The 19,517-nt window shown below is 39.9% G+C and overlaps 1 protein-coding gene across 1 annotated transcript; it reads right to left on the minus strand.

Moving 5' to 3' along the window:
- Positions 1-886: 886 nt before the first annotated feature.
- On the minus strand, positions 887-18,784 carry LOC127649808 (EF-hand calcium-binding domain-containing protein 14-like). The gene is made up of 9 exons (XM_052135066.1): positions 18,000-18,784; positions 17,100-17,245; positions 9,101-9,246; positions 7,896-7,994; positions 7,694-7,801; positions 4,965-5,135; positions 4,852-4,885; positions 4,644-4,748; positions 887-2,493 (listed from the first exon to the last, which is right to left on the minus strand). The coding sequence occupies exons 1-9, from the start codon at positions 18,188-18,190 to the stop codon at positions 2,315-2,317; spliced, it is 1,179 nt and encodes a 392-aa protein (XP_051991026.1). The 5' UTR covers positions 18,191-18,784; the 3' UTR covers positions 887-2,314.
- Positions 18,785-19,517: the final 733 nt, after the last annotated feature.

The raw sequence follows: 19,517 nt of genomic DNA on the forward strand, positions 1-19,517 counted from the left end.
CAGGAGGGCAAAGCTGCATCTTCATATCGCTCTGCAGGCCTGGGGCTTTTGGCTGGACAGAACAATGATGATGATGAAGATGAAGAGGACAAAGACATAGACACTAGCATTAAAACTCCAGCTAAAGACACTGTCCTTGCTGCTGCCGTTCTTTCCGCAGACTTCATCAACAACAGCGTTGCAGCTGTGTCTCACTCGGGTTAAGTGTCCAAAGCTGGACGATAATGAAGAGATTGTGGCAGAGAAGGACAACACTGTTTATTACATATTAAATACTGTTCATTTCCAAGTAATGTTGTATTTCATCCATTTACAAAGACTTTTGAAAACAAGAAATGTTGAAATTTTTTTATTCTTAGCACAATTCTTCTGTTGATTGTTTGAGTTTTAGGACTTTTCTCACTCACAGATTTCTCTGGTGGTGTTGTTTTCTACAATAATCAAAGCTGTTGTCTATCACACTTCTATAGTAGACTCTAGACATGATAGAACTGATCTAACTTAGAACTATTTTAAACACAATATTTACTACAGTAACCATTAGGGATGATATTTTTGAAGAATAATTTCAAAGAATAATTGCCATCAGACAATTGATCTGATGGCAAAATAAGATAAGTGACAAAATATCTGTATAGTTTTTTGTTAAATCGGTATCAGCCATTATCATAACATCCCTAGTAACCATTGTCAAACTATGGTAGGCTATTTGTAGTAAAAACACAGTAAATCATAAAATGTACCATGGTTTTAAAACAAAGTAACCATGTTAGAAGAATGTAATAACTTCATCTGAAGATATTTTGCTTGCTTTCTCCAGTTGATCATGCATTATTTTATTGCCCTGCATCTTTAACAATTCTTAAACAAAAACAAGAAGGCATGGCATAAATAAAGCATAAAGACTGAAATATAAAAGTACAGATGGTATAAATTAAATAAATTGAGCTTTTATTCATGTTAAAGGCAACATGCGATGCAAAAATTATGACAATGTACACAGTCTTATTTTCATGTTATCAAGTATGTTTCTACAACTTGAAATTAATCGTCATTAGAAATTCTACAATATTTACTTCTTTTATTAGGTTTTATTGTGACAGCAAAATTTGAGAGACATTAGCTTAAATGGTTGTACAAAAACACCTTCAATCTTTAACAGTCACTTCTGTAGATCAACAAAAAAAGCCAAGTGTAGGAGACATTTTTATAAATTAAAAATAAATATACACATGAACATTCAAGGTATTTCCCTCTCTTTTTTTAAACTATCTGTAATAAATGCTTTGCACAAGCAATAACCTCTCAAATGAACTGCAAGTTATTTTGGATTAAAATAAAAACATCTGCTAAATGACAAGTAGCCAATTGCATTGTTATATAATCATATAAATATCAGATATATCTACTAAAAGCAATTAAGGGATTATACTGTATTATTGCTTGATCTGACGATGATTAAATAATGTTCATTTGCCCTCAGTTCTAAATCACATAATAATTGTAATAGGAATATGGCTATATATATATATATATATATATATATATATATATATATATATATATATATGGGTGAATGTCACAAACAAATTGACACATTTCACACTGAAATCAATATCAAGGCATATGGAAAAGAATACAGAATTATATTTTTTGCAGAAAGAAGATTAAGCCTATTCTAGGAACATTAAAAACATTTGCATTGTGACTAATTTCATGACAACTAAGCACATTCAAGTTTGTTTTTTTATTCTCAATGGAGATTCTCATTATTGTAATACAGTATTTTGTTACTCTATTACACTTTAATACAAGGATTTCTTTCTCCTGTGTACTATAATACTTTACACTGATATTTGTTTTTCTTGCATAACACTAATTATGGGTTGGAAAATGTGCTTAAATTGTCACAAAAATAATCTTAATGGTTCTAAGAAAAAAGGCTTAATTTTGTGTAATAAATCTAAACAAATGCAAAAAGTTGTTGGCATGTTGCAGATTTCATAAAAACAAAAAAAAACAAAAACTATTTCAAGCTACGTTATCAAATTCAATGAAACTGACACACACACACACACACACACACACACACACACACACACACACACACACACACACACACACACACACACACACTTTTCAACGTCAATTAGCTGTTAGCATTACAGTATACAGTTGGATTTGTGCTCAGTGCCATAAGATCAATCAAACAGTTAAGCAGTCAACACTGATGTAATACAGTGCATCCAGTAATGAATGTTCTCTTCAATCGTTCATCATGGATGATGAAGTTCAGGACTGACCTCAGAGCAGCTCATGCAGAAACAGCAGCGTGAAGCTCTTCCAGTGTGTACATGTGGTCTTCATCTCGGTCATACAGCTGGAGAAGGCTGGAATCTGGAGTATCTGATCCAAATACTTCCCTCAACTCCTCATATGTCACACCATGCCACAAATGACCCTGCAGAGCTTGATAGAGGACCTTCTCTAGATCTGAGACAACATATTTTAGCAAAATATATGCCAATAAATTGGGCGAAGATTTCTTTACAGAAATTTACAGACTGCAGTGGTCAGCATATCTTAGCTTCATATCTTTATTTATAGTGCTTCCTTTTGCTTCTGATGACCAGTGTTGGGTGTAATCTGATTACTAAGAAATTAGTTACTGTACTCTGACTGCTCCAGGCAGTTGCTTGGAGCCCCTTCTCCCCTGGCGGTCGGCGGCCGTTCCTCCGCTTCCAGGCATATCGCCGACCACGAGGGGAGAAGGGACTCCTAGCAACCGCCTAGCATATACAGTATATGTATATTGAATATCTGTAAATGTGACAGGGGCCATGCGGAGGGCGGGGCCATGTCGTGAATCTACACAACCGGTCCCTTAGCAGGCTAATCAAGCCTCCGAGAGGGATAAAGGCTGATTGTGGACGGTGGTGCGAGAGAGTGAGAGAGTGTTTACGGGCAGCTGTCCGTCATATGTGTGTTTGTGTCTTTTTGGTTAAGTTCTTCATTAAAAATATTTTTTATATTGTCAAGCCGGTTCTCGCCACCTCCTTTCCCTTAATACCATTACACTGATGGTAGTTCTCTTTGGAGTTCTCGCTGCTACCATCCACCCCAACGGAGCAGCCGTGGCCATCTGCCAGGGGATGGAGGAGCTCGGCCGCCTGGAAGCGGAGGAAGGGCCGACCGCGAGGAGAGAAGGGTCTCCTAGCAACTGCCTGGAGCGGTCAAGGCCGCTGCCAGGGGCGGGGGGAGACCCGTACCAGCTGCTAAACATAGTGGGGTCAAGAGAGGACAGCCGACCGCAAGTGATGACGGGCTCCCGGCCGACCTGGAGTAGTAGAACCGCTGCCAGGGGCAGGGAAGACCCCTTCTGTTCCGCGAGAATGCGGTGGGGAGTTCCATCCGCCGGGGCCAGAGGACTGCCTCTAATCCATTAGCTGTCATCCATTAGAGGGTGGAGGTGTGGCCAAGGACCAAGCTACGGCGTATCTGAGAACCGGTGTGTAAATGTTTTATTTTTCTCTCTCTATCTCTCTCTCTCTCACACACTGGCGCTCCGCGTTGGCCTTTTCCCTCTCTTTTAAATTTTACAGTGTTTTATTTTGGGGGTACTACACTGTTACGGGGGGGGTACTACACTGTTTTCCCTATTGTTTCCCTACCCGATTCAGGAAGGTGGGGATAACCTGCCGGCAGACGGGGTGTAAGGCACGCCCTCCCCCAGGGAAAGAGGGGGGAGGGGATGTACGTCATGCTGGGGGCCCCCGGCCTGAGAGAACAAGAGAGGAATGTGACAGGGTGGAGGGTGGGGCCGGGCCGTGATTCTACACACCCGGTCCCTTATCAGGCTTATCAAGCCTCTGAGAGGGATAAAGGCTGACTGTGGACGGTGGTGCAAGAGAGAGAGCGTTTATGGGCAGTTGTCCGTCATATGTGTGTGCTTGTGTCTTTTCGGTTAAGTTCTTTATTAAAAATATTATTTATAATGTCAAGCCAGTTCTCGCCTCCTCCTTTCCCTTAATACACAATTATATCAGCATAACGCTGAATTATGCTCAGCATATGCTAACAGAAAATTCTGGTATTGACAGAAAAATTACGGTTAATACGATATGATGCTTTTTACTCAACACTTGATTTTATATGTCATGTTTCTTGTCTCAAACTGTACTGTGTCTGAATTTCCTGCTATATTTCTTATGACAAAATAAGAAAAGAAAAAGAAAGCCAGAAACAAATGTTTTATTATGGGAACAAATTTTATACTATTTTGTAGAACCGTTTTTTATCTATTTGTAGATAGCAGCGGATCATTGACAAAATATTCTAAATTGGCTCACATTCCCTGACAAATTTTTCCATTCAGCCCATTTGTTGAATAGCATTGTTATACATACACTAAAATTCAACTTGACACCAGTTCAGTTAAAGTCAGTCTCGCCTCGCAAGATGTTTACTGTGGCAAAAAGTCTGTGGACATTTTTCCAAGAATCACCCACTTAGAAAATAAGAGATCAGTCACCTTTCGTATTGTTTGATGTTTACTTGTGTAATGCAAAGACATTCTTTACATATTTAAGAGTTATGCAAATGTCCAAATATTGTACAAAAAGGGTTAGAAAGTAAAAGAGCACCTTTGACAGAGTTAACCCCAGGAAACACCACTTTCTTCAGAGTGGACTGCCCTCGTTTAAAACGTTTCTGAGACAGAAATCTGGGATGGCGAGATGGTGATGAACCTGCAAATTATATGCAACATTACAAAGAACTTCAGGGACATATATTATCAATCCAAACACAACCATAAGTGTGACATTAACTAGGTAGCTACTAGTTACCCACCAGTATTAACCAGTTCTTCATCAGCCTGATGTTCCTATAAGAGATTAACAGAAGTGTTACCAGAGAAATTACTGCATCGTTCTTATTAAGCCAGAGTGAAGTGTGAAATATACTTTATGAGGAGCAGCAGTGGCGCTAGCAGAGCTCTGTTCTAGAGAAGACACCCATCTGCTGAGGTTGGACAGCACAAAATGAATGCTCTGGAGCTGCTCATTGGACCAGGACTGATGAAGAACTTGAGAGCTGTTCAATTCATTCAAGCCCTCCTGAAGATACTGGATTTCCTGAAATATCAGCATGGGACAAATAAAGTATTATGCTTAAAGATAGCAAAGGCTTAACTTTATACAACAGCTTCAGCGGTTCTCAATCCTAATCCTGGAGGACACCGGCAGGTCATCTCTTCAGCTATCACGTCACTCTATGACGATTATTTCAACATCCATCCCCTGTGTTAAGTTGTTTTGTGTCTGGCTTTAATCGGGATCATCTGCTGTAAGAGTAATGATGTAAGTATGTAAGTAATGATTTTTTCAAACAAAACATATGCATTTTTTCAGTGCTTGAAGCCATTAACACAGCAGGGCGTCCCAACAGTCAAGTGATGAACACCTCCCCTGAGAGGTGCTAATGGGCACTCTGTCTTCATCTGCCTTAATGAAGCTAACACCACAAAATCATTGGAAAAATCAGCTAGTGTAGTGCCAGCTTTAAGGGGGATCATTGCCATGTTTTTGCTTAATCCTTCATGAAACATAAACAGAATATGGAAAATGGTATATGATTACTTGACACAAACTACAATTTCATGAAGCATTGCAAATGAAGTAATCGAATGAAAAACTATGGAAAAATATAAAAGATGTTGATTATAAGTATAGAAATCATACATTAAGTATATTTCTAAATATTCAGATTTAAACAAATACTTTGAGTTTCGAAATACATCATTCACGGTGCCCCATAGGAGTAGGCTGTCACTTCAGAGCTATTTTGGTGCACTTTGCTGGCCAAAATTATCTGATTGGTGAACATTCTCAGGATCATGGGTAGTGTAATTCTTTACCAGAAATTGCACAATTAAACACGATTCTTTAAAAATTAAGTTGATTAGACACAGACTTTGGACGTGGAAGCACATACCATCGATTCGCATCTTGCCTTTATAGTTTGATAAATAATCATTACAAATCAATTTGTCAATTGAGGAAATAAATGGAACTTTTTACTCTTGGGCTCTATTGTGAATTTGAAACTGCTGAATTGTGTGGCAGCTCTCAGGTATTACCTGCTTAAGTGTAAAACAGGTATTGTTGTTTTCAGATATGCTGTTTGCGGTTTTCCCTCCATTCTTAGGTCCCACATAAGAAATTAAATTAAAATTCAAAAGAAGCCTCACTGTATGCATCACACATAACATCTGTTATAAACTCAGCAAACAAAAGAAAAGTCCCTTTTTCAGGACACTGTATTTTAAAGATAATTTTGTATAAATCCAAATAACTTTACATATCTTTATTGTTAAGGGTTTAAACAATGTTTTCCAAGCTTGTTCAAAGAACCACAAACAATTAATGAACATGCACCTGTGGAGCGGTCGTTAAGACACTAAGAGCTTACAGATCACAGGCAATTAAGGTCACAGTAAAAAAGAGACCTTTTTACTGACTCCAAAAGAAAGATGCCCAGGGTCCCTGCTCATCTATGTGAATGTGCCTAAGCATGCTGTATGGAGGCATAAGGATTGCAGATGTGGCCAGGGCAATAAATTGCAATGTCCGTACTGTAAGACGCCTAAGCCAGCGCTACAGTGAGACAGGCAGGACAGCTGATCATCCTCACAGTGGCAGGTCACATGTAACAACATCTGCACAGGATCGGTACATCCAAATATTACACTTGCGGGACAGGAACAGGATGGCGGCAACAACAACTGCCTGAATTACACCAGGAAGGCACAATTCCTCCATCAGTGCTCAGACTGTCCGCAATAGGCTGAGAGAGGCTGGGCTGAGGGCTTGTAGGCCTGTTGTAAGGCAGGTCCTTACTGGACATCACTGGCAACAACGTCGCATATGGGCACAAACCCACCTTTGTTGGACCAGACAGTACTGGCAAAACGTGCTCTTCACTGACGAGTCACGGTTTTGTCTCACCAGGGGTGATGGTCGGACGCGCATTTATCGTCGAAGGAATGAGCGTTACACTGAGGCCTGTATTCTGGAGCAGGATCGATTTGGAGGGTCCATCATGGTCTGGGGCGGTGTGTCACAGCATCGTCGGACTGAGCTTGTCGTCAATGCAGGCAATCTCAATGCTGTGCATTACAGGGAAGACATCCTCCTCTCTCATGTGGTATCCTTCCTGCAGGCTCATCCTGACATGACCCTCCAGCATGACAATGCCTGGGAACATCTCACAGCATGAAATGGCAAATCTGGCACAGTCCATGATGAGGAGATGCACTGCAGTACTTAATGCAGCTGGTGGCCAAACCAGATAGTGACTGTTCATTTTGATATTGACCCCCCCTTTGTTCAGGGACACATTATTACATTTCTGTTAGTCACGTCTGTGAAACTTGTTCAGTTTATGTCTTAGTTGTTGAATCTTTTTATGTTCATACAAATATTAACATGTAAAGTGTGCTGAAAATAAAAGCAGTTGAAATGAGAGGATGTTTCCTTTTTTGATGAGTTCATAAGAATCAAGAGACAGAGTTGATCTTTTGCTTAATTCACATAATAAGAACAAAAGGCAAGTTTTAGGAAAAATCAAAAGCATGTTTAAATGTTTCACATATCAGGACTAAAGGCACAAAATATGAAAAATGAAAAAATACCGTGCTTTCTTTTTGTTGATCTCCTTTTCTTTTCTCTTTCACAGCAGACTGTATCATTGAGACGTCGTGCTGGACACTGGTGACAGTGCTACCGATAGTGGCCACACTCTAAAGAGAGACAAAGATCACTGGATATCAGTCAACAACTTCAGGAGAACACTACAATTCATTTATATGTGTGAGACATCTGAACAAATCAAACCTTTTGGAGTTCCTCGACTGTTCTTGGAAGAGCGATAAGATCTGATGCTGATTTTATGTTCGCTTTCAAGTAATTGACAGCAGAATCAATTGTACTGAGCTATGAGAAGAGAGAAACAAAAGAAAAAATCATCATTATACGAACACCAAATATGCTGCTTTTTTAAGGTGAAGTGTATCACTTCTGCACCACTAATTGCAAAAATTATGTTTTCAAACAAGTTTCCTGAACATTCCCCCTTATTCCAATGGTCAATAAAACAGATAGTCCTGCTCCAAACTAACACCATATTTTGAGTAAATGTTTAGGTAATTTTCTTCTGCAAAAACTTTAAAATATGCTAGTGAAATAGTTCCAGGAACTATTTTTTCCAACACAAGAATATTTTTAGTGGCTGCTCCAGAGGTAGTACTTTTAGGTAGTTAAAGCCATCTCAGTATCTCTGCTCTTGCGCTCCTGTTATTTTCCACCTTCTCTCACATATCCAAGCACATCTTGTCCACATGTTTTGCACAATAAAACAGCTTGATAAAAATTACGTGAAAATGTTTCACGGAGTCATCCATTGTTTTTGATTTGAAGTGAGTCAATTTGGATGTTGTCGCATTTTTAAGATCAGGCTTCACCGTTATAACAGCATCACATGTCAACACATGTTATGTCAAAGAATATTTTAATAAAGTTCTTGCTTTCTATGTGCCCGATGGAAAAACGACGATGGAATTTTATCCAGACAGGTATAGTTCCACAAAGAATTGATTTTAGTTCAGACACTAGTTCCAGATTTGTGAGGAAAAACACTTTTTTGTGTCAGGCTTGTTGGGTACACTTTTTAAGGGAATCACCCGACAAATGCTTACAGTTGTTGCTGCATGTTAAGGTGGGATAGGAGGAAGTACACACATCACCTTTAAGTTAATAAATTATTTTGGTAAGAGCTATAGAAGTGTTTGATTTAGGGGAACCAAGAGTCATAATACTTCAGTTTCCATTTCCAGAGTGACAGACGTTGCAAAAGGGGAAACTCTAATTTGCAATTCTGAAATTAGCGATCATGCATACTCTAAAATACAAATTCTCATAATATCATTTATATACTGATCATAAAAAGCTTTGTTTATACTGTAGATGTAATGATATTATGTGGCACTGAGTGCAGTTCTGAAGAATCAAGACTGTAAATCAAACATAACTGGTAAACTCACCTTTAGTTTGATTTCGGTTAGATTGGACCATAATTTAGCCAGGCCATTGTCACCACTTTCAACATCATCCAGGTTTCTCTGTTTGGCCTTCAGATCTTCACTGAGTTTCACAATCTCGTGTGATGACAGTTTTTGACTGGTTTCCACTGTTCAACATCAATGAAAATCATGCAATCAAATTAAAATTGTGAACAAGGTTTACAGTGTTCTTGTGAGAAATTATGATGCCAAAAATAGAAAGAAGCTTCCGGGTCAAATCAACCACATTACAAATAATTCCATGTCTTAAATTAAAGAAAAATGAGAAAAGCCAAAATATTAAATCTAATGGATAAATATTTACTAAGTCAGCCCCCTACATTGCTATTAAATCACTCACATATGCAACAAAACATTGCTTTGTGACAAAAAATGTCTGTTAGTAGCCACTAGCTAAATATTCAGATTTCACTCACCAGCGATTGTGTTGTCTAGTGGAGAAGAACTGTCGCACCAAGATCATTTCACTGCACTCTGTGTCTCATAAGTGCACACTCTAAGGACATTTACTTTATTTGGCTGCAGTGGGTCCTGAGTTGTCATGAATCATGGTTTCACCATCGCTTTAGTTGAGCAAGATATGCCATAGTTAAATTTACATTGCATCTAACCACGTATAGTGGTCGACCGTATCGCCGAGCCCATTAAATCGGCAGATATTCGGAAATGTTTAATTATCGCATCAGCATATACATTTTCCTGTTTGGCCGATTTGTTTCTTAAGGCAGTCAAAAAACGCTTGCTTGCATGTGAAGCATCTGAGACATGTTAACGACAAATCACAGTTAGTTTTTTTGTTACGTGCCATCTTGTTACTACAATAATAGACGGCGTGCAATACAGACTCATTTAAACTGTCCGCATATCACAGCCGCGGGGCAGTCGCGTATCAGCTTATATGTTAAAGTGAGAGTGAGAGTGGAGGTGGCGTAGTATGCTAAAGCACATAACTGTTAATCAGAAGGTCGCTGGTTCGAACCCCACGGCCACCACCATTGTGTCCTTGAGTAAGGCACTTAACTCCAGGTTGCTCCGGGGGGTTTGTCTCTGTAATAAGTGCACTATAAGTCGTCTGCCAAATGCATAAATGTAAATGATAAAGTGCTCATTGTCACTCTCCTCTCTCCTCAACAATTCCCTGTGACTTTTAACTTTCTCTTCTAATGATAAAAAGGCAAATATCAAACTTCTATCATATACCATCTGCAAATATGTGAACATCAAGTTTAAACAGATGTAATCCACAAACCTCATGAAAATTCTAAGTTTTCTTCCTGTCAAGCGCTCGTATAATATCTTCATCTGATGAGTGTATTCTATACAGGTGAAACTCGAAAAATTAGAATATCGTGCAAAAGTTCATTAACTTCAGTAATTCAACTTAAAAGATGAAACTAATATATTATATAGACTCATTACAAGCAAAGTATTTCAAGCCTTTATTTGATATAATTTTGATGATTATGGCTTACAGCTTATGAAAACCCCAAATTCAGAATCTCAGAAAATTTGAATATTGTGAAAAGGTTCAGTATTGTAGGCTCAAAGTGTCACACTCTAATCAGCTAAACACCTGCAAAGGGTTCCTGAGCCTTTAAATGGTCTCTCAGTCTGGTTCAGTTGAATTCACAATCATGGGGAAGACTGCTGACCTGACAGTTGTGCAGAAAACCATCATTGACACCCTCCACAAGGAGGGAAAGCCTCAAAAGGTAATTGCAAAAGAAGTTGGATGTTCTCAAAGTGCTGTATCAAAGCACATTAATAGAAAGTTAAGTGGAAGGGAAAAGTGTGGAAGAAAAAGGTGCACAAGCAGCAGGGATGACCGTAGCCTGGAGAGGATTGTCAGGAAAAGGCCATTCAAATGTGTGGGGAGCTTCACAAGGAGTGGACTGAGGCTGGAGTTACTGCATCAAGAGCCACCATACACAGACGGGTCCTGGACATGGGCTTCAAATGTCAAACGTCTTACCTGGGCTAAAGAAAAAAGAACTGGTCTGTTGCTCAGTGGTCCAAAGTCCTCTTTTCTGATGAGAGCAAATTTTGCATCTCATTTGGAAACCAAGGTCCCAGAGTCTGGAGGAAGAATGGAGAGGCACACAATCCAAGATGCTTGAAGTCCAGTGTGAAGTTTCCACAGTCTGTGTTGGTTTGGGGAGCCATGTCATCGGCTGGTGTTGGTCCACTGTGCTTTATTAAGTCCAGAGTCAACGCAGCCGCCTACCGGGACATTTTAGAGCACTTCATGCTTCCTTCAGCAGACAAGCTTTATGGAGATGCTGACTTCATTTTCCAGCAGGACTTGGCACCTGCCCACACTGCCAAAAGTACCAAAACCTGGTTCAATGACCATGGTATTACTGTGCTTGATTGGCCAGCAAACTCGCCTGACCTGAACCCCATGGAGAATTTATGGGGCATTGCCAAGAGAAAGATGAGAGACATGAGACCAAACAATGCAGAAGAGCTGAAGGCCGCTATTGAAGCATCTTGGTCTTCCATAACACCTCAGCAGTGCCACAGGCTGATAGCATCCATGCCACGCTTCATTGAGGCAGTAATTAATGCAAAAGGGGCCCAAACCAAGTACTGAGTACATATGCATGATTATACTTTTCAGAGGGCCGACATTTCTGTATTTAAAATCCTTTTATTTTATTGATTTCATGTAATATTCTAATTTTCTGAGATTCTGAATTTGGGGTTTTTATAAGCTGTAAGCCATAATCATCAAAATTATATCAAATAAAGGCTTGAAATATCTTACTTTGCTTGTAATGAGTCTATATAATATATTAGTTTCACCTTTTAAGTTGAATTACTGAAATTAATGAACTTTTGCACGATATTCTAATTTTTCGAGTTTCACCTGTAAGTCTGGTTCAAAATCTGATTAACGAATTTACAATGTGTCAGTCTGTGACCATCCAAGCAGGCGATCTGGGCTGTGTAAATGGTTTGCTCCTTGCTGGATCCGCACAAGCATGGGACCAACTTTAAAGTAAAAGCCCTTCATGTGCGCTATGAGTAAATGTCATATTCACTGTGCAAAGTGTGTACAAATAGTTTGATTCTGTCTTTTGTGAGAAAATGCGATTGCTAATGCGCATATGCCATCCATGGTTGCTGGACTATTGGGGAGTTGCTGCACTGTTATTTCCTTCTTCCTAATATACTAAAAATGTATTTAAGTGAAAATACCATATAAAAGATCATCTTTTTTTTTAAGATTCTTATATTTAGATATTTGAATGAATATATTGCTAAATAAGAGTTTATTATTTGTTTTAGCAATTTTATATATAGTTTATTTATTATATTAAATTGTGCAATATATCAGCATTATTTTGGCCACACGGCTTTCAATATATTGGCATCGGCAATTAAAAACCCAAAATCGGTTGACCACTACTTCTTCATATGCCAGGGCAGCATATTGTTCCATTTCTGTGTGTTGTCTATTTGTTTGAATAATAATAAATGGTGGTAAAACTAAAGGAATATTGGAAACTTTATTGTTTTGTTGCTTAATTGTGTTGCTAAGGTTGTAAAAGCTATGCTTTGATATTATGGTTGAGATGTGCTTGAATTTCACATACTCTTTGTGTGGTTTTTTTATACATTCGGGCTGGTTTTGAACAATTATTAGGCTGGAAAACACATTTCCACGTGACTTTGTGATCAGCTTGGATCAGGTAGACTTGACAGAGTCATGATGCCCAGTCGTTTGGTGTGTGATGCCCAGTTTTTGTCTGTAGCAATTTTTTAATTTGTTTAGTATTTCAGTACTGATTCAATATTTACAAGGTTAAAAAAAAAAAAAAAAAACATTAGTGCGACTTATTCTTAAAAATTGTGTATTTCTGGTTTAATCAGAATTTGTACTTCAGACCTTTGTTTTGTTGGATAAGAAAAACTATCTACATACAATGTCATAGGGATGTCCTAATACCGTTTTTTGGAGAACAAGTATGAGTACCGATATTTCCTTTTTAATACTCACCAATAAATATACCTGTTTTTTCTCTCTCTGAATTCCATATTTATTTAAATTTTTTCATCAAAATGGGGTCTAAATAGACTAATTAATTAAAAATGTATTACTTTAAATTTTGCAAGGTAATATTGTGTTTTTATTTTATCAAATGAAGCGCTTTAAGAACCTCACAGCACAATCCAAAATACAACATTGGAGTTATATAACTCCAATGTTGTATTTTGGATTGTGCTAAAATGTTGATGGTTGTGTATGCAGCAAGCTGCGAGTCACACACTGTTCCTCTCATCTCTGAGCGATTGCTGTCGGATCTACTGCGCATATCAGCGGCTTTCTCCCTTCTCTGCAAGGCAGTGCAGTTTGCCCCTGGGTGCTTCGACAGCGCAACTAAAAGAGTTGATTTTCTCTAAAAGTTTTATTTAGCTAAAAGAGCAATAACACAGCTGGCGTTGAATGTCCTTTTCAGGACGTGTCTTTATAAAGATGCCTTTCTGCTACTGTGTAGTTCCTGGATGCGGTAGAGTGCTCTCCGCTTTTGACAGACACAGGCGCTGTCTAGTGTGTCTGGGCTGCGATCACACCGAGGCAGCGTTTGTGGATGGCTCATGTTCTCACTGCGAGAACACGACCATGGCAAAGTTGCGGTCGCGGCTTTCCTTCAACAAACGTGCTGCAGGAACTGCGCTCAGCGACTGACCTTGCCCTCAGGGCCATGAAGGTCACAGCGCGGTCACTCGGGCAGGCAATGGCCACTCTTGTGGTTCAGGAACGACATCTGTGGCTGAACCTGGTCGAGATGCACGAAGTGGACAAGACACACTTCCTCGACGCGCAGGTCTCCCAGTTCGGCCTTTTCGGCGACACCGTCGAGGACTTCGCCCAGCAGTTCCCCGCGGTGAAAAAGCAGACGGAGGCCATCTCACACATCCTGCCCCATCGCAGACCTGCCGCCACGTGCCATGCCCCGTCTGCTCGCCGAGGGTGTCCTCCTGCGGCTAAGAAACATGCAGCTCTGCCTCAACCCAGGCCCAGCTCTCAGCCCCTGCGTCGAGCGCCCCACAGGAAGCACACACCCCCATCTAATGGACCCCTTCGAGGACCCGGAAGGCTCCAAACGGTCCTGAGACGCCCGACCCAGAGACCAAGACGTTCGCTTCGGAGCTGGTAAGAAGACCACTCCGTCCCCCGGTGGAGGGCCGGGAGGAGAATCCTTTGTTGAATTAATTTAATTTGCCATTTAAATAATTTAATTTAAATAAGCCGTTCTCACGGCACTCTGCCGCCACACCTCAACAGTCCCGGCATGCTGGACACGGACCGTTCACCTTCAGCCTCATGATTGTTCCTCGGCCGGCTGGTTCTGACGAGTCAAGAGGACGCCTCTACGGGACCTCCTCCTCAGTCACTAACCCGCCCCCTGCCAGGTGTGCAGAGCAAGGGAAGTGCTTCGAGTCTTCTCTCAGCACCAGTCGCTGCGTGCCACTCACATCCCGGGAAACCTCAATGTGGTGGCGGACAAGCTATCATGACAACGCTTGCCCAGTGGAGAGTGAAGGCTTCACCCCCAGTCGGTTCAGCTGATTTGGGAATGGTTCGGCAAGGCTCAGGTAGACCTGTTCGCCTCCTGAGAGACCTCCCACTGCTCGCTCTGGTACGCCCAAACGGAGGCTCTCCTCGGGGCAGAAGTGCTGGCACACAGCTGGCCCACGGGGCTGCGCAAGTACGTATTTCCCCCAGTGAGCCTTCTTGCACAGGTGCTGTGCAATATCAGGGAGGATGAGGAACAAGTCACTCTAGTGGCTCCTTATTGGCCCACTCAGACTTGGTTCTTGGATCTCGTACTCCTCATGACAGCCCCCTCCCTGGCGAATGAGGAAGGACCTTCTTTCTCAGGGACGGGGGACACTCTGGCATCTGCACCAAGACCTCGGGAACCTCCACGTCTGGCCCCTGGACGGGATGCGGAAGATCTAGCTGGTCTACCACCTGCCGTCGTAGACACTATCAACCAAGCCAGAGCCCCCTCTACCTGACAACTTTACGCCCTGAAGTGGCGCTTGTTCGCGAATTGGTGTTCTTCCCGGGCTGAAGACCCATCAAAAGGGTCGGGGACCTGCAAGCGTTTTCTGTCAGCAACACCTGGCTGGAGTTCGGTCCGGCAGACGCTCATGTGATTCTAAGACCGCGACCGGGCTACGTGCCCAAGGTTCCTACCACGCCCTTCAGGGACCAGGTAGTGAACCTGCAAGTGCTGCCCCGGGAGGAGGCAAGCCCAGCACCTTCGTTGCTGTGTCCGGTACGTGCTTTGCGTACCTACTTGGACCGCACGCAGAGCTCTGGACATTCTGAGCAGCTCTTTGTCTGCTTTGGTGGACAGCGGAAAGGGAACGCTGTCTCCAAACAGAGGCTTTCCCACTGGGTAGTTGACACCATTACATTGGCCTATCACACCCAGGCCATTTTCTGCGGTACGGTCCCCTTGCGAGTGGACCCGCGTCTCCAAAATATTTTTTGTTGCAATTTTTGTACTCATATAACGCAACAGAGGGTGCTGAAGTCAACTGAAGTTTGATCACAAATCATAAGTGAAAATTGTCATTTTGGCCCTCCCTTCTACAAAATAATGGATTACTCCAGTAAATATTGATCCTTGGAATGTAATATTTTATCTTTCATCATCATTTATCTATTTATTACAAGTAAAAAGAATGATCAAAAACAAAATATTTGAACCAGGGACCTCTGGTTGAGCTGACACAGAATGACACCTTTACCATTTATGCTCAGGCATTTGAAAAGGCATGATCACTGTTAAAATCAACATGAGATGGCATCCGTAATCAATTTTACCTCGGTAATGTGACATATTTACAAGTGAAACAGGATACATGAGAAGAAAATGTAGACCAGGACTTTATTTTATCTATTGGAAATTGATTTGGATGTTGAGAAGTGGTCACTATATGATAGTTAACCTAAAAATTAAAATTTTGCCATAATTTACTCACACTTGTTGTTTCAAACCAGCAGGGTTGGGAGGGTTATATTCCCTATCTTATTAAATATATTCCACTACAGATTACAGAATGCATGCTGTAAAATGTAATTTGTAATGTATTCTGTTACATTACTCAGTAATGTATATAACTAAATACTTTGGATTACTTCGGAACACATGTTAAAAATACATTCTCTGAAAAACCTCAATATCTTATGCAGTGTTGTTTCTAAAACAAGATAAATCAAATTGATCATGTTGTAAGGATTTTTTACAGGAAAACAATACAAATAGTATTTGTCAAATTATATTATTATCAAGAGTATGATTAGGTCTTACTAGAAAAAAGTAATTATGATCCAACATGAATTTTCTTGATAAAAAAAATATGATCATGCCTGGTAACATGTGCATGTAAAATGGCTAGAAATAACATTTTAGCTTAGCGTAAAGCTGACAATTTACACAAGGTTTATTTATATTTGTTCTGCTCCAAACTTACTTGAAAATTCTCTGCTTGTGTGAATGTAACACATCATAAGAAAGTGTTTCACCGCTGTTTAAATGCAGTTTGGAGCGCATCATTTATATGTATAAATGTTTTCCATCTGAAAGGACTAAATATTAAATGAAACAAATGACAACAAAATGCGAAGTAATCTCTTCAGTAATCAATATTCTTTTGAATGTAACTGTATTCTAAATACCAATGATTTAAATTGTAACTGCAGTGGAATACAGTTACTTATATTTTGTATTTTAACCATGTAAATGTATTCCGTTACTCCCCAAATATGCAAACCCCAAATATGTCTTTCTTCCGTCAGACAGAAGAATGCGATGTAAGGCAGTAAGTATGCTTTTTGTACATACAATGCAAGTGAATGGTGACTAATGTGGTCATCTCCAAAAATGATGACAGAATTTGTATTACTGGGTTATTCAGTGGTATGATATGGACTCACTAATGCAGATCTTCTCTTTCATGGAGTCCAGGTCTTCTTTGAGGGCGATCTGCATCCATATGAGCCCTGCGCAGGCCATGACACATGCCGCCAGAATGATGAACACACAGAGTGGGTAACACAGGGAGCAGCACTGCACTGAACTCCTGCCATCATACAGGGACAAAACAACACATGATTTACAAAGCAAAAACTCACATCTAGTTACTTTTTTTCTTTACATTTACTGTAATGTATGTGTAGGGCTCGGCAGTTTTAATAAATGTAAACATAACAGGGAAGAAATTTGTTTTTTTTTAAATAGTTTTCTAGTCACTCGCAATAGTTTGCGTTTTACAATTAGTTTGCGTTTCCTCAACTATTTTGGGTTCACTAGCAATAAATGAACCATTGTTTTACAATAGTAATATTGTAGTAAACAAGACAGTAGTGACCATGGTTAAGTTTGTGGTTACTATCTTTTTACTATGAATACCATGGTTTAAGTAGGATTACTTTAAAACCATGGTTAATTTTCATAAATTTAACCATGGTTTTACAAAAGAAACCATAGTTGAACTATGGTGTTTGTAGAATTGTTTTTTTTTATTCAATATTGTTTTCGTTATTCTGTATTATTACTATGGTTTCACAACAAATACATATGGTTACAATACTGCTACTGTAGTAAAAACATGCTTCATTTAGTGCGAGGGAAGGCAAAACTTATTTCAGAAAATAAACTCCTTCCCTGCCCTTAGGGGTCTAGTTCAAATGTCAATGACATTTTGTATGTGTTGACAGGGTAGATTGGGACCGACAAGGAGACCGATCATCTCATAATAATAAGCATCTACGTTGTCTTTAATAACTAACTATTTCCACGCACTCTTGCATCAGTGTGTAAATGTTGAAACTCACTTTTCGAACAGTCCGGTTCTGCCGCTGCTGAAGTCCGGCTCCTCTGAACTCGATTCGGATTCGGAGTTGGGTGGTTCGGTTCGCAGTAATTTATGTCCACACGTCTGTTTGCTCTCCTTCCTGCTGCTGTCACTCAAACCAATGAGAGCATTCAGCTGCTTTCTTTTCTTCATCTTCTTCTGAGAGGTCATTGCTTTAGATCATACCAAACCCGAGTATTGATCCACCTTTACCGATGTACTAGTTTAGATGACCACCGATGTGGTCAATGTCTGTGTTCATGAGTCACGTTAACCGGGTTAGATTTAGCATCTATTAACAAGCTAAATAACAAACAAAAAACAAATAGCCTGTAAACTCTCGATTAAACGCTGGATTACCTATTTAGTCCCGGAAGGGTCGCTGTTTAACACATTTTAACTGATTAACGAAACAGCGTTTAATCCAGCAGTAGCTTTAGCTTGTGTTCAGTATTAAAATGGCGTTTAAATGTACGCATTAACGTTGCGACCGATTAAGGGCCAATCTACAACTTATCTATTTTATTATTTAGCAATAAAATTAATCACAACACATCTACGTTTATTATTCTGACGGTGGAAACGCTACTGAAGTAATTATCTACTTTCACTAAGCCGTTACACTCCCGTTTTAATCTAATGTAATCAAATAAACATGCAGATGAAAATAGCATGTACCCTACTGACATACATTATAGTTATACACATGGAATCAAAGCGAAACTGTCATTTGTAAAGCATGAACACGGTCAAGCTGATCCCAGCAGAAAGGTTTTCTCATTGGAGAAACACAAGAGGGTGTTTCATTGGACAGCAAGTGTCACCAGTTTACAATCACGTACTCCACCAGGTGGCGCTCTGTGGCTCAGAAAGGCCAATCTCCATAGAAGTTATGTGATAGGTGTGGGTTATTAGAAACAGATCAATATTTAAATTCACCATGAATTCAAAATGTACAGTTCTTATTGGATGTTGCTGTTTTATTTTAAACGATCCCTCTTAATCTTTAATCAAAAACAACAATCAGCAAACAAAATGGCACAGTAGGCTATGGGTCAAATCCATAGACCAGGGGGTCCCCAAACTTTTTTCTATAAGGGCCACATAATTTTTCCTTTCTATAATGGAGGGCCATAGTCTAACAGAAAATGGCATGGGCCGGAGTGATTTATTGTGGAGATTTTATTATGATTTTAAATGGATTTACAGTATTATGCCTCCTAATGCTAGATTAATTTATTATTTATGCACCATACATATCAAGTGATATATAGCCTATTAAAAGAGCATTATTACTATCGTAATGACATTTTTTCATATTCATTGCTATTGAAATCAAATTATTTACTTACTCATGCGTATTAGGCTAATCAGTGTGAACTATGGGCTTGTTTCTGGCTGGTGAGAAGTCCAATGTCAGATTCCTGTCACAGCCAGTCTCAAAGACTGATGCAAATGTTCATCAGTGAGTCTTGATCTCATCGGATTTTTCATCAGT

This window comes from Xyrauchen texanus, chromosome 9 (genome assembly GCF_025860055.1).
Source record: "Xyrauchen texanus isolate HMW12.3.18 chromosome 9, RBS_HiC_50CHRs, whole genome shotgun sequence".
Taxonomy (NCBI): Eukaryota; Metazoa; Chordata; class Actinopteri; order Cypriniformes; family Catostomidae; genus Xyrauchen; species Xyrauchen texanus.

Bases quoted from the DNA above. Each gene is read 5' to 3' on its own strand.
- LOC127649808 (XM_052135066.1), bottom strand. From the start codon at position 18,190: ATGACCTCTCAGAAGAAGATGAAGAAAAGAAAGCAGCTGAATGCTCTC. The intron at 9,247-17,099 runs GTGAGTCCATAT...GATGTTGAACAG, and splicing joins GAAAGAGAAGATCTGCATTA to TGGAAACCAGTCAAAAACTG. The intron at 4,749-4,851 runs GTGGGTAACTAG...TATAATTTGCAG, and splicing joins TGAAGAACTGGTTAATACTG to GTTCATCACCATCTCGCCAT.